Source organism: Chelonoidis abingdonii, chromosome 1 (assembly GCF_003597395.2).
Source record: "Chelonoidis abingdonii isolate Lonesome George chromosome 1, CheloAbing_2.0, whole genome shotgun sequence".
Classification (NCBI taxonomy): domain Eukaryota; kingdom Metazoa; phylum Chordata; order Testudines; family Testudinidae; genus Chelonoidis; species Chelonoidis abingdonii.
Genome location: NC_133769.1, coordinates 29,586,297 through 29,601,330, shown reverse-complemented (window position 1 = coordinate 29,601,330; position 15,034 = coordinate 29,586,297). Strand labels below are relative to the sequence as shown.

Here is a 15,034-nt window from a genome sequence, read left to right as displayed (position 1 = left end):
TAAGTAACTCTAAGTATGTCAACTTCAGCACGCTATTTTCGTAGCTGAAGTTGCGTAACTTAGACTGACTTAGCTCCTTCCCCCCAGCGTAGACCAGGCCTAACAGTCTAATCAGCTTGCCATGCATCACTTCCAAATATCATCAACAAAAGGGATAAAAAAGCACCTTGTTATTTAGGATTATCACGTTTAGCTTTCCTTTTGCCCTGTTACATGACACCCCATCATACACACCATAGTTCTTGTTCTGCTACACCACACAGTAACATTTATTTTTAAAGGAAAAACAAACTATGTTAATGAAACCTGTGAACCAATTTAAAAGAACAACAAAACAGAATAATTGACAAAGAGGACGTAAGGTGTGTGTTACAGAATACTTTTGGGACTTTCAATGGGACTTGTGCGCCTAAGTCACTTAGGTGCTTTTGATAATCCAATTCAAAAGTGTCTTAAGAATTCACCTTTTCTTCAATAACACATCTGTCTTTCAGCCACTGATTTAATATTTCATCCTTAAATGCACCTGTGTTGCCAACTGTACTTTGCTGAATTTTGGCAATGGTTGTAGCATCTTTCACAATTTCAATCATTCCTACAAAAGACAAGGAGGAAATAAGAATTTTATTTTCGAAAACACTTTAGTTATAGAACCAGTGCTGTCTGCATATTATTTCACAGAACCACAAAGTCACAGAGTGAAGGTCTTATATTCTGTTGAGATATTTACATTAGGAGGTTGCATTGTCACAATTTAAAGTCATTATGTCTCAAAGCAACACTACAGTACAAATATTGCAAATGTAATATCTCCATCCAGGTACTGAAAAAGCTGAAAGTTGGTTCTTTTTATATTTGATGTTAATAGAATTTAGATCTGATTAGTCTCCATATTGCTGGAACGTCAATCTGTGTGTTGTCTCACAAACAGTAGCTTCATATATACTTTGAATAAGATTGGGGAGAAGAATGAGATCTGGGGAAATCCGCAAGTGACTGCTCTGGCAGACCACTTGCCTATCATGACCCTCTGATTTTGGTCCAAGGGAATGTAACCTCTAGAAGACCTTGAAGTGGTACACCAAAGAGTCACATATTGAAAAACACTAGTTTAAACTGAGAAAACATTCAGTAATGAGCTGAGACTGTCCCTTCATTTGACCAACAATATCCTTTTTTGTGGTACTGATGGGTGCACAATTCTTAGATTCATCACATGGAAAAGGGAATCTAGGAAGTACAAAAGAATATAACTTTCTTGAAATAAAAAATTGGGAGCCTATTAAGAACCCATAAAAGAAGAGAGAGTAATGGCAGATTTTTCCCCCCTCCAATTCTATTTTTATGTAATTGGATAGTTTTAAGATAAATTTATTTTCAATAAAATTAAGTCTTATAGTTTCTGGAAAATAATACATTTTCTAAAAAAATGGTCTAATGGAGAGGCCACAAAATTTGACAACATTTTAACATTAAAAGTTAATGTTAAAGCACATGTATCAAGTAATATTTTCACATATCATTCATGTTCAATTTCCTCTGATTTTCATTTTATATAATTTGAATAGTAATCTCTTTGATTTTAAAAACATAATATGTATTGAGAAAGAGAAATACTCTTTATATTGCAACATCCTGCATTTTAATAAGCATGAATTTGGGACTGCTGCATTGCTCAGAAATTACAAAATTATGAATGCGTAATGCAGGTGACGTCAAAGCAATCTTGATGAAATCTCGCCACTGCAACATCACATATTCTCTATGCCACATATTTTTAGCTTTCAGAAAAATTACTTTAGAGATATTTTAGAGAATTCTTAATTTGAGCAGTACTGCCTATAAAGCAGTTTCTGTTACAGGGGGGAGTGGAAAGTAAAAAAAAAAAAAAGTATTGTGAAGAATGTGGGAAATACCTATATTATTTTTTGTTAATATTATGTGGACCTCTGCCTATTTGATTACTATCATGCTGTCATCTGCTATGTGGATGCAAAAAGTTAATTCAGTCCTGGGAAGTTCTGCATGTCTCCAGGAAACCAAAGTTAATTACTTTAGTCCTTGTCTATACTTAAAAAGGAATGCCAGTATAGCTATACTGACAAACCTGGTGGTGGAGATGCAGCTTGTACCATCAAAAGACTTCGTTTGCCAGCAAAGCTTAAACCAGTTCCTCAAATGGAATAAGCGACACCAGCACAAAAGCTATAACTTTTTGTCTACACCGGGATTTTTAGATGCGTCAGTTAGAGATGTGACTCCCCCCGCCACCCCAACTCCTAACCAATATAGCTATGTTGGCAAAACTTTGAAGTGAAGATCAAGCTATGGCCATGTCTACACTAGGATCACTTTACCAGTATTGTTATACTAGTATAACTATATTGGCAAAGCATTCTTTGTGTGGATGTAGGTATACCAGCGAAGCTGCATTTTGTGGTGGAATAGTAACAAACCATCCTCACAAGTGAAACAAGCTATCCCAGTAAATGTGCAGTTTTGCTGGGATAGCTACATCTACACTAGGGGCTTTTGCTGGCATAGCTATGTCAGTAAGGAGTCATACCTCTTACCACTCCTGTGTGACATAGCTGTGCCGGCAGAAGTCACCAGTGTAGACCAAGCCTTGGACAGCTCCGGTCATCATTGTTCAACAAATAATACTGGTGTCAAGGCCTTTGAGGTTTTGTCCCTGTCAAAGTTGGACACAACACTCCCTGGGCAATGGGGAGAGGGAGAAAAGCGCGTGGACAGAAAGAACAAAGAAGTCTGTTTGGTTTTAAAAAGAGACATCCCCTGAAGCTCAGGGGCAGGAGCAGCACCAGGGTTTTTGGCATCCAAGGCGGGGGTCTTTCCGCGCTCCCAGTCGTTGGCGGCAATTCTGCGGCGGGGGTGTTCTTCCATGCTCCCGGTCTTCAGGGCATTTTGGTAGTGGGTCCCGGAGCGAGTGAAGGACCTGCTGCAGAATTGCTGCCGCCGACCCAGAGCACGGAAGGACCCCCGCCGCCGAATTGTAGCTGAGGCCGGCAAAATGCTGCCTCCCAAATCCTGGTGCCTCAGGCGACCGCCTAGGTCGCCTAAATGGAAGCCCCGGCCCTGCTCAGGGGAGACAGAGAAAAACAGGGTCTCTAGAAAAACAGACTGAAACCTGGCTCCCAGAAGAGTGAGGGTACCAAGGATATGTCAGGCCTACCAACATCTTGGGGAAAATGTGAAGCTTTTGGTAAGATAATATGTGTATGGGCTTCATATTATTTTAACGCTTCTTTCTCTGATTGCTGTGTATCTATGGACAAATAAATAACACTTTGCTTTGAAGAAGCTGATTGGAGTCACTGCGTTGTCATACTGATCACAGCTCCTGAGGGGAAGTTTATAGCAGAGGTCAAACCCAGTTTGGGTAAACACAGTGGTGATTTCACTCAGAGACATGCAAATGCTGGACCTATCAACTTGAAAGCAATGCTCAGGGAGGGACTGAGAGAGGGGTCAAAAGTAAGGCTCACCCTAGAGCCATGACTTACACAGAGACATACAATATGAACTTTATGTACAATTTTTGTGATTTGTTACCACCATGACGTTCTGCAATCCACTGATCTCATCCAGTGTACTGTACCTATTTTATTTCCTGTAGAAATGCAACCATACGGCAACAAACACAGGTCCAAGGATTCTGCTTCCCAAATAGATTCCATAATTCGAAGAATCTAGTCATAAAAACAATATACATTTTACAGCACTCCATCTTCAAAAGCACTTTACAAAACAATTAATTAACCCTATCCATAATCTTGTGAGACAAGTCAGTAGCATTATCCCATTTTACAGATGGATAGACTGAGACAGAAAGAATAAATGATCCATCTGAGACCACAGAGTCAGTCAGTGGCAGAACTGGAATTAGAATGTTATACTTCTTGGTTCTCAGTCCTGTCCTCACATCATGTCTTTCTCCCTGATAAAACATACATATTTATTGTATGCCCTATTTTAACAGACAAGAACTGACCACATTGTGAAACACCAATTTCTATGTAAATCCTCAAAAAGTGCTAATATTGGTAAACTGGTCAATTGGAACACCATCATCAGATCAACCAGCAAGGTCATACAGGAGAAATGCAATCTGTCACTCTCTTTTACCTTTGTAAGTTTACAAAAAATATGTTTTTCCTTTAGTAGGAAATGGATCATAATGGCCAAAATGACAGATTAATTTTGTAGGATAGTGAAAGTGTGAAATTTATTAAAGAAACTCAGAGTCTCAATTCTACCATCTAGCCAAACGCATGCAGGAGGACTAGGACAGGAGGAATGAGATGCAAAGGTGATATAAAGTACCACCAGGACATAAAAAAACGAGGCCCTAGTTCTGGTTGGGGCCTCTGAGCAGTACCATAATATGATTTAATAAATAATAAATTCATGTTCCACGTGTACCATAAATACAATTTACACACATTTTTGACAGGAAAAGGTTTTTTTTCCCCCAAACAATACTTTATTCACGTGGCTCTTATACATATCACATAGCAGTTTAGCAATCATACCTGTAAAATAAGCATATCCTGCCGAAGGTCATCTCCATGTTTGAAGATAATGCCTATGGTTTCATTTGATAGGGCTGTGGGGTCTGCACATTTAAATTCAAGCCAAAGTGGCTTTTTCTTGGATGCCATTACTTTGCATTTTTCAATCTGTAAAAGATGAATTCATTTCTAAGCTTTTTACTCTTGTTGGCACAGCAGAGTCAATGCAGCTAACATAGAATTTGCTGCACATCCTACTGCTTTTCATGCATCATCAACACATTGTTTACAAAATTCCAATCAGTTATGCCTGAGGAAACAAATCTAAAGGTTGGGGGAGAAAGGTGTTATTCAGTTGCCACAGAAGACCTAATTCAGCTTGCAGAACTTTTAATACCAGTGATGATGCATGAGCTGGAAAGAACCCAGCTTGACTCAGAGCACAGGCTAAATTTATAGAATTGTCCATTAAAAAACAAACAGCATCTTCTAAACTGTGAACCAAGAATATGAGATTTTGAAATCATAGGGAGACAATAAGTATGGAAACCCACAATAGCAGCTTTACTGTTACTTTGCAGAGTAGAAACATATGTTTAATTACCCTCCCTCCCCCCCAAAAGACTCTGATTTACTTAATTGTGAGTGAACTGGGTCCTATGTCTCTGGATTCTGTTTGATTCTATTTTAAACATCAGTGAAACATGGTATTTTAAAAAGCATGAACAGACTTTTTGAGCAAGAAAATTACATCTTTGAGGGCACCTGAAGCTAGATCAATTGTAAGTACATACCTGCATCAAGTCTCTACAATATTAAGAATTATTAGTTGTTTACTGCATTTTATTTTCTTTCCAATTTATGGTAGAGAACACAGAAACATGTATTTGGACAGATCCTCAGCTGAGGTAAGTTAGTTTATAAGTCATTGACATCAGTGGAGCTACATTGTGGATCTGGACCACAGTATTTACCATATATAACAAAAACAAAAAATCTCCAAACAAACCACAACTCCCACCTCCAAAACCCACCCCTCAAAACGTGTGTTGCTTACATTCTTACAGTATGACAGCAGTAAGTAATTTAATGTAATTATGTATAAAATACGAAAATAAAAAAAAGAACATTAATGCAATTTCAAGCCTGTGAAATCCAGCACTGAAACTCGGAAAACTTATTTACTGTTTTTCCAACAAAGTTAATTCAGGCATATTGCTCGTGTGGTATGTAACCTATATTATTCCTGATTGCCTTCTTCAATGTAAACTTATATGCATATGTTAATGTTAGCATGTTTACACTGCACAAAGAAAACAGGAACTGCTACATACATGCAAGATATGGATGAATTAACGTTGCAAGAGAAGACAATTTTTTGGATTATCCTGATTTTTAAGTGTTTGAATTCCCAAGCATAGCACTGCAGTAAAACTTTCCTACCACCTCAGTAATTTCCTTTTTAGAAAATAAAATTAAAAAAATCCAGCTAGTTATTTTTATGGATAAAACATAAGCCTAGGAATTGGAAGTTTGTTCCTAGTTCTGCAACAGACTTTCAGCAAGTCACCCTCCTCATGCTTTAGTTTTCTCTGTAGGCCTGGCTTGACATAAGTAACTTGCCTTGTTTTTTAGTGGGCATGACTGGGAAGGTGAATGGAAGGTTAAGATGTAATTAGGGACTTACCAAGCAGTATGCTGAAATCAGGATGTCTGTGCTAGCTAAGATAAGCAGGAATACAGTAACTCCTTGCTTAATGTTGTAGTTGTGTTCCTGAAAAATGCTACTTTAAATGCTATGATGTTAAGCGAATCCAATTTCCCCATAAGAATTAATGTAAGTGGAGGGGTTAGGTTCCAGGGAAATTTTTTTTTCCCCAGGCAAAAGACTCTCTCTCTCTCTCTCTCTCTCCACACACACACACACACAGAGTAAGTTTTAAACAAACAATTAATAGTGTACACAGCAATTATGATTGTGAAGCTTGGTTGAGGTGGTGAAGTCAGAGGGTGGGATATTTCCCAGGGAATGCCTTACTGCTAAATGATGAACTAGCACTTGGCTGAGCCCTCGGCCGAGGGTTAACACATTGTTGTTAATGTAGTCTCACACTCTACAAGGCAGCAGGAATGGAGGGAGGAGACACAGCATGGCAAGGAGAGACAGAGACGTGTGTGTGAGAGAGACACACACACACTGCGTGTGTGAGAGAGAGACCTGCATTGCCCCTTTAAGTATGCTGATCCCACTCATTTTTAAGTAGATCAGCAAATTGAGACAGCAGTTGCTGCCAGCAAGTTCCCTCCATCCTGAGCCCTGTTGTGTCCCCCTGGCCCTGTGGAGAGGTACAGGAGCAGGGGGTGAGAAGGTGGGGGAGGACACCCTGACATTAGCACTTCTCTTCCACCACTCCCTCTGCACAGCAAGTAGAAGGCTCCAGGGAGATGCTCCAAGGCAGAGGGCAGGAGCAGCATATGACAGTGAGGGGAGGAACAGCTGAACTGCTTGGCAACAGATTGCCTGCTGGGAGGCTGCGGCACAGGGAATGTAGGGGAGCTGATAGAGGGGCTGCCGGTCCGCCCTGGTTCTAAGCCCCCAGCAGCTAGCTCCAAAGGGCTGCTCTTTGTGCAAACAGTGGACAAAGCAGGCAATGGCCAAACAACGTTATAAGGGAGCATTGTGCAACTTTAAATGAGCATGTTCACTAATTGATCAGCAACGTAACAATGAAATAACATTAACCGGGATGATATTAAGTGAGGGGTTACTGTATAAGGTAAAGTTTTGCTGTGTGACTTTGGATGTGTGGTATGCCCCATAATATACCCACTCCCTACACTTGCCGTCAACATAGCTTTTCTGTATGCCACAGAAAGGAAGCTGAGTGACGAGACTGTAGTCAAACTGAGTTCTTGGGGAACTGAGTGGAAAAGGTCTCAGGAGAACACCAATATAACAGTTCAGTGACTCGGATATCATTTGTCTGGAGCAGGTAATGTATAGTTTATTACATATGTAGCTTTACTTGCAAGGCTCACAACCCAGAAGTTTAGCAATGGCATTGGAAGGGTTTAAATTTCAGGTTTCCAGGGCACTGGAGGAGTGGGTTAGATCTAAAGGCAGTCCCTATTGACTCCCCTAAATAAATGATAGGGGAGACTGGAACCAGGTAGAAAAGGAACTCCAATAAATAGTGGTAGACAAGAAATACAACAAAAAGAAACAAAAAAACATGTTATTAAATTATTATACAGAAGACTCTCCTAAAGAGAAATTAAGTAACATACAGGGAATAGAGGGAGCTATTTTGGATTCCTATATAAAGGAATGCTTGGCAGAGCAGGCAAAGATATGCTGAATGCTACTGAAACTTTAAAGAATAAGACCAATGGAAGATCATGAAGAGAACAGTAATTGTAGCTAAAGAATGAATGCAAACAATCACAAAGATAAGCTCATATTCAAGGAGAGAAATAGGCTGAGAAATGTGTCACTTTGGGAGATAAGTAAGTGATTGAAGGAAAGAGTGAGGGGCTAAAGGGACTATTTATGCAGATGTTAAAAATGTTAGAATGCTGAAAGGATTAAGCAGGTTGGTATAGTAAAGGTATTGGGCGTAATATTCAGTAAGGGAAGAGAGAATGCTTGGTTTGATCACAAAATCTGGTTACAGCAGTACAACTTGGTCCAGTTTTCCCTGGTGGAACTCTGGTAGTCAAACAAATTACACAAGAGGAGGTCAGATGGTGACAACTACCACCACTATGCTTTTGTCCCCAGGAATCTTTATAGTCATTCTGAAGGAGAATGGCCATTGAATGGTCTGTAAATAATTAATTGTAAAGGACTCCTGTAGGCAGAAAGACACTCTGATTTGAATCACTGGACTATGGACAATTTAGGGTATGGCTACAGTTGGAATTTGAGTGTGGTTGGAGTGGCAGTGGGAGAGCTCTCCCAGCACTGCACGTAAACCACATCCCTTACGGGTGTAGCGTGCAGCGCTGGGAGCTGCGCTCCCAGCGCTGCCGCCCTGATTACACTAAGGCTTTACAGCGCTGCATCTTGCAGCGCTCAGGGGCATGTTTTTTCACACCCCTGAGTGCAAAAGCTGTAGCACTGTCAAGTGTGAGTGTAGCCAAGCCCTTAGTCAAAATCACTAAAAAGAAAAAAGGGGTTTCCATTTTAACTTAGCTGCCTACAAATGTACACATAGGGAATGTAGTCAGGGTACAGTTTGTAAAATATAATTAGAGCAAAACAAGTTGTGTTGATTAAAATACTTTAAAAAAATGCAAATATATTTGTGTAATTACATAAGGTTTTATGGACGTAAACAAACATTCCTGGTTTGTAAAACCTTACTTTGTATGTAAAAAATTAATTGGCTTTTAAAAGATTCCACTAAAAATCCATTTCAATCTTTCATTCAAAGTTGCAAAAGTGGACAGACACTTTTGAGCAGCTGCCAAGGTTTGCTGGTAGTCTTTGTTAAATCCTTCCCCTCAAGTCCCCCAGCTCAAGCCAAACACACCTAGCTTGTATCATTTGGCTTTGTTACCTCAATGTTTTTATAAAGTTCAACATTTTTTTAAATAAGGGCTAGAGGACATGATTGCGGCTGTGGCAGGGATGACCAGAACCAAGAAAGTGAGAGCCTCTGCATCCTGTTGTAATGAATCAGCAGCCAAAAGAGCTGCAGGGTGAGAATGAAAAATTAAAGAGACAGTACACCTCTGGAGCAACAGCAAAGAAGTGTATGGGAGGGCAGGAGGCATTGTTAGAGGAGTAGCAGTGTTTTGAACACTGAGCCTTAAGGTGGCTCTAGTAATCAGACAATCACTTTCATAGGGGTACATGGGAGACTTTTTATTCACAAAACAAACTTTGATGTGAAAATTAATATGGCTAACAAGATGTTATGGCAAATAATGGGTGAGAGATGCACTATGGAAGATTCCTACGGTACATGAAATGTGTTTCGTAAGAGAGATAAAACAAATGTAAAGTCATGCTATTTAATTAAAACCATATAGAGGCTCCAAATAGGAGCCACAATAGGTTGTGTTTTCTGTTTCAGATGGCTGTGCACTTTGGAAGCAGAAATCAAACCAGCACCAAGAAAGATCGATGAATGCAAGAAATGAATCTTAACCGTTAACGCTTTTATCCAAAAGTGTTGTTTAATTGTAGTGTAAAATAGTGTCATTAGGAAGTAAAAACTTATATGGAAGCAGGGCTGGCGCTAGGATTTCTGATGCCCTAGGCACCGGGACATTTCGCTGCCCCCCGCGCGGGTCTCGTGGCTTCCTGACCCCGGGGGGGGCGGGTGCCCCGGGCTGCCGGACCGCCGCGGCGGCTCCCTGACCCCGGGAGCACCCGCGCCCCGGGCTGCCGGACCGCCGCGGCGGCTCCCTGACCCCGGGAGCACCCGCGCCCCGGGCTGCCGGACCGCCGCGGCGGCTCCCTGACCCCGGGAGCACCCTGGATTGCCGGACCGCCGCGGCGGCTCCCTGACCCGGGGGATGCCCTGGGTTGCCCGGCCGCTGCGGCGGCTTCCTGACCCGGGGCGCCCTGGACTGCCGTGGCTGCGTGCTGACCCCGGGGGCGCCCTAAACTGCCGGGCTGCAGGCAGCTGCTGCCGCCGGCAGCTCAGACTAGGCAGCGGCCACTGCAACCATTTAAAAAATTTGGGGGGGGGGGGCACGCCGCTTTTTGGCGCCCTCAAATCTTTGCGCCCTAGGCAACCACCTAGTTTGCCTAAATGGTTGCACTGGCCCTGTATGGAAGTGTTTTATAAATGGAAAACTAAGCAATTATATAAAAGATTGAAATAGCCTAGATCTGAAACAAATCCAACTAATGGCTCAGGGTTAATTTAAGGCCATATTGCTTAACAAATTTTAATTTATTAATATGTCAAGTGCCATTGAATTTCACCAATCTGCGGTCACAGGGGTTTGGTCAAAAATGGTTTAAAACTATTGAAAGGACTTTATGGACAAAAAAGTAAACTTTTAAAATGCATAAGCCTACCAAGGTCAGGAAGCAACGAAACCTGGAGGGAGCCTGACATGGGAACTGAGCTTTTTGGAACTGGTATATCACTTTGAAACCAAGATGACATCATCAGTGACAAGTACTGCAGGCCCGGGGAGGCTGGGCCTCCTGAGCCAGGCGTGGCCACAGGAGGCCCCCTCCTGCTTCCTGCTACTTCCCCCATAGCCCCAGTCCAGGCAGGCTGCTCCTCTTCCCCAAAGTGGGCTGGGACTAGGGCGAGCCCGCCTGTGGCATAGGACTCAGGGAAGCTGGGCTCAGTGCTGAGGATGGGGGCAGCCAGGTGGGGTGGTGGCCGCGGTGGGGGACTTGAGGCTCCGGTGGGAAAGGGACGGGTCTCGGGCACAAGTGGTGGGGCCAGAGGCTACCATCCCCAAATGTGTGGCTCATGCATCACCAATGGTTGACAGAGAGAGGCTGTGGGAACATGAACAAGCATATGAACAGAAGCTAGCAGCAGAAATACTGCAACCATTACATGAGCAACAGTTTCAGCCAGAATTAGAATCTAGAGCAGGGGTAGGTAACCTATGGCATGAGTGCTGAAGGTGGCACGCGAGCTGACTTTCAGTGGCATTCATACTGCCCGCATCCTGGCCACCAGTCCGGGGGGCTCTGCATTTTAATTTAATTTTAAATGAAGCTTCTTAAGCATTTTAAAAACCTTATTTACTTTACATACCACAATAGTTTAGTTATATATTATAGACTTCTAGACAGAGACCTTCTAAAACGTTAAAATGTATTACTGGCACGCGAAACCTTAAATTAGAGTGAATAAATGACGATTTGGCACAGCACTTCTGAAAGGTTGCTGACCCCGATCTAGAGTACTGTATTTGGAAAATCAACAAAGTAAAAAAATTATTGATAAAGAATTTTTTACTATTTTATATGTATGATGTTGTAAAACATTTTTTTATGTACAAGATAAAGTTAATTTTTGAACACGAAAGATAAAAGGCAAAAACAATGACATACTACATAAAGTAAAAGAGGCCTTAAGTGACAGAACAAAGAGGTTTGCCCTATTTTATCACCACAGAAATGTTAAAAATTTGGTACAAGGGATGTAATACTAATTGGTACAGGGTAAGAAATTTAACAAAGGTCCAATAACATGAAGTTAAATGTGAAAAGCACTACAACTCGTCTGGCGTGGAACAAGTTTTATTTTCCTTCCTCAAATTCTGTTGCAAGACAATGCGAAGTCCAGAAAGCTCCAGACTTCTACTGCTGCTTGCACCAGGATGGCATTTACATGCACAGAGTAAGAGTTGCCAGCATATGGGTTCAATATGGGGGAATCGTCTTCAAATTGCACAGTACAGTTGAGATACTGGGATGTTGGTAAAGTAAAAACTGCCTATGTTGTTGATGACAAGTATTTTTTGGCGGCTTAACAGGACTACATCTGATATGGACCCAGGGAATGTTATTTTAATTGGCCAATGTTCTGTTTGACGCCTAATTTCTCGTGTGAAAAATGGAAAGATTTTTTACATTTTGTACCAGTTTTTCATAATGTCATTAAAATAAAAGTTAAAATTACTGAAGGATGTTTTCAAGGCACAGCAAGCTTATAATTTGGGATTAGATCCTTCTGGGTTCTACCTGTGGAGGTGAAGTTGTATCCCCTGCTTCGTACTTTGAGCCTAATATTAATGGTTGTTCAAATTATTACAACTACTGTGGTTTTGGTGATGTGTTGCTGCTTGGTAAACTTGAAGAAAAGAGCACAGAAAGGCAGAATAGGACACAAATGAAACAAATACTAACATAAAAACCAAGAAAATTCAAGGGTGGAAATGTAGGCCTGGCTTGCCATAACCTGCCTCATTTCTTAGTGGGCATAATTGGGAAGATGAATGGAAGGTTAAGTTGTAAATATGGGCTTACCAAGTAGTATGCTGGAATGAGGTTGTCTGTGCTAGCTAAAATAATCTGGAACACTCTGACGCTAGGGACAATGGACAAGATAAACTTGGAATGTAAAGATCAGGTTCTATATGAACTGCACATGGACAGAGCATGTTTATGCAAGGCTAGGGTTAATGTGATTCGGTGCACCTTAAATATTCAAAATCAACTGGGCTTTATAGCTATGTGTGAAACTGCCAGCCTTAAATCTTAATTACTTTAAAAATACTGAACCAACTGGCCTCAAACATTTGGGCTGAGACTAAATACTGAAAATTTCAGCCCCAAAGGGGTTTAAATATATGAGAAAATAGAAAATGTGTTTGAATGGAAAGTGGAACTCACACTGGACTAAAGTAACCATTATAATAAACATTTCTTTGTTCACAGATTACTTTGAGTTTAGTGTCCAAGGAATAAAAGGAAGGGATAGTCTGTGAACTGTCTGTCTGCCTTTGAAGTCGCACCATTTGCACCTATAACTCTATTATTTCCCTTATCTAGGGAAGTGCTGGTACAGTTGTGAGCTTCACAGTCTATAGGGAAAGTATCAAATGCTGCTGTGGCAGCAAAGTGTCTAAAAAAAAATGTCATGTCATCAAGCCAATTGTGACTTCTATCTACAGTATCTGAATAGCCCATCAACTGCTTAATTGATTCTATAGTCATACCACATCAACCTCTTAATTTGGTAGACACGTCTCTGTGATCATGTTGCAGTGACCAGCATTTTCATTAACGAAGTATGAATGAAGAGACTTTTACACCACTGGCCATTTTACACAAAACAGATTATTAGTCTGAATTAGTTATGTTAGAAGGAAGGTCCACACCATGATTGCTTTTATTGCATTTGGATAAATGTAACACTTCTGCGTATACAAAGCCCATCAGTGCCTTTTTTCCTACACTGTGCAATAAAATATTTTCTGTATCACCACCACATAAATTCTATCCTAAAATTCTTTGCAGAATTAAATGATACTTACAAAAATAAGGTAATAACTCAAGGCAGAGAGAAAGGAAAAGGCAATGAAAAGAACTTTTAAGCTGAGATTTGAAATAAAACAGCAATTTGGTATATTGAAGAGATACAGAAAGGCTATTCTAAATAGCAGAGAAGACTTTTGTATCAACAATGGCTCAACGATGTGGTGCAATGACTGCATCATGGGCAGTCATACCTAGTGGTTGGAGCAGAAATCAGATTTAATGGTCAGAGCAGAGGGTCAAAACGAAAGATAACGTTAGGTATGAAGCTGAAGGTCAGAGCTAGAGACAAAGTCAGGTGCTAGGCCAGGGAACAGAGCTGAGGACAGTGTCAGGGATAAGGCAGAGCAGCAGGGGCCAAAGTAGAGCAGGACAGCATGAAATGGGAGTAGACGGGATTTGGGATGGGAAGACAGGATCAGGAAGGAATGAAGGGCTCAGGAGTCCGGTAATTCAGAGGTAGTCACAGCCAGCCAAGGATTCCGCTACTTGCTCGCACAACTTCCTGTTGTTACTTCCTGGTTTATGTTGTGCTCCTTAGCCAGTTGAGGGTCTGGATGTTTCCCCCAGTGTTTTGGGGCAGGGTCCTCTGCAAGCTAGACCTTCCTTGAACCTGTCCCTAGTTACTCAGGTGAGCTGCTGGGTGGAAATCATGGTCTGAGTGCTGCCTGGGGACCCATGGATCCAGGTTTGAGGTCTGTGATCCGTCATACGTAAGGGGAGTAACTGGAGGACTAGATAGATACAAAGCAAGTGAAGTAGACTGGAATAAGTCTATAGACATTTTTAGATACAAGAAAGCCAGTTTCTAACTAGATCCTGAAATTAATGGGGAGCCAGAATTGCTGTTTGAGGATTAGCATTTTGTCATCATGTTTCTTCCTTGAATATGAAGTAAGCAGCAACCTTTTGCTTATACTTGCTTAAGGTGAGATCTAAGAATCAAAGACCACAGAAAAGATAGGGTTGTCAAAATGAACTGAGGTAAAACCATAAACGAGGATATCTACGGCAGAAGTGAAGTCAAGACTTTTGTGTACATGATTTGAAGAGGCAGATACGTAAATCACACATATTTGCAGATAAGAGATTTTCGAAACCATGAAGAATTTGTAAATAATAAAATATATTTACCACTAGTGCTCCTGCTCTCAGCCCAGGGTCATATGGAACTCTAAAGCTTTCCGGAAGTTTGCTGTTCTGCAGTTTTTCAAGCTTTTGTTTCAGCTGTGTGATAACTGTAATTGCAAAAAAATAAATCACCATTATTGGGGTTCAAAAGTTAGAAGCAGAAAGTTACAGTTAATTAGACCTTTTAAGTCTCAGAATTTGGATGCAAGGCTCCTATTTTTAGCTACCTTTTTTAACTGCTTATGTCTAAAACCATCTAGCAGGTTCTCCTGATTTGGAAATCCAAGGAGATTCTATAGGTAGGGATGCGCTATCTAGTTAAATGTCCTCGGGTGTCTAACTATAAAGAGCCAGTCACAGTGTTACCAACTTTCATGATGTTACCACTCGTCTTGTAAAATTT

The 15,034-nt window shown here is 41.0% G+C and overlaps 1 protein-coding gene across 4 annotated transcripts in view; it reads right to left on the bottom strand.

Moving 5' to 3' along the window:
• Positions 1 to 15,034, bottom strand: part of PIK3CG (phosphatidylinositol-4,5-bisphosphate 3-kinase catalytic subunit gamma) — a 59,361-nt gene that overhangs the window by 13,461 nt on the left and 30,866 nt on the right. For all 4 annotated transcript variants that reach the window (XM_075064812.1, XM_075064821.1, XM_032775636.2 and 1 more), the window contains 4 exons: positions 14,635 to 14,738; positions 4,554 to 4,700; positions 3,620 to 3,710; positions 465 to 595 (listed from right to left, as the gene is read on the bottom strand). In XM_075064812.1, the coding sequence (XP_074920913.1) occupies positions 465 to 595; positions 3,620 to 3,710; positions 4,554 to 4,700; positions 14,635 to 14,738 (473 nt within the window). The remainder of the gene's footprint in view (positions 1 to 464; positions 596 to 3,619; positions 3,711 to 4,553; positions 4,701 to 14,634; positions 14,739 to 15,034) is intronic.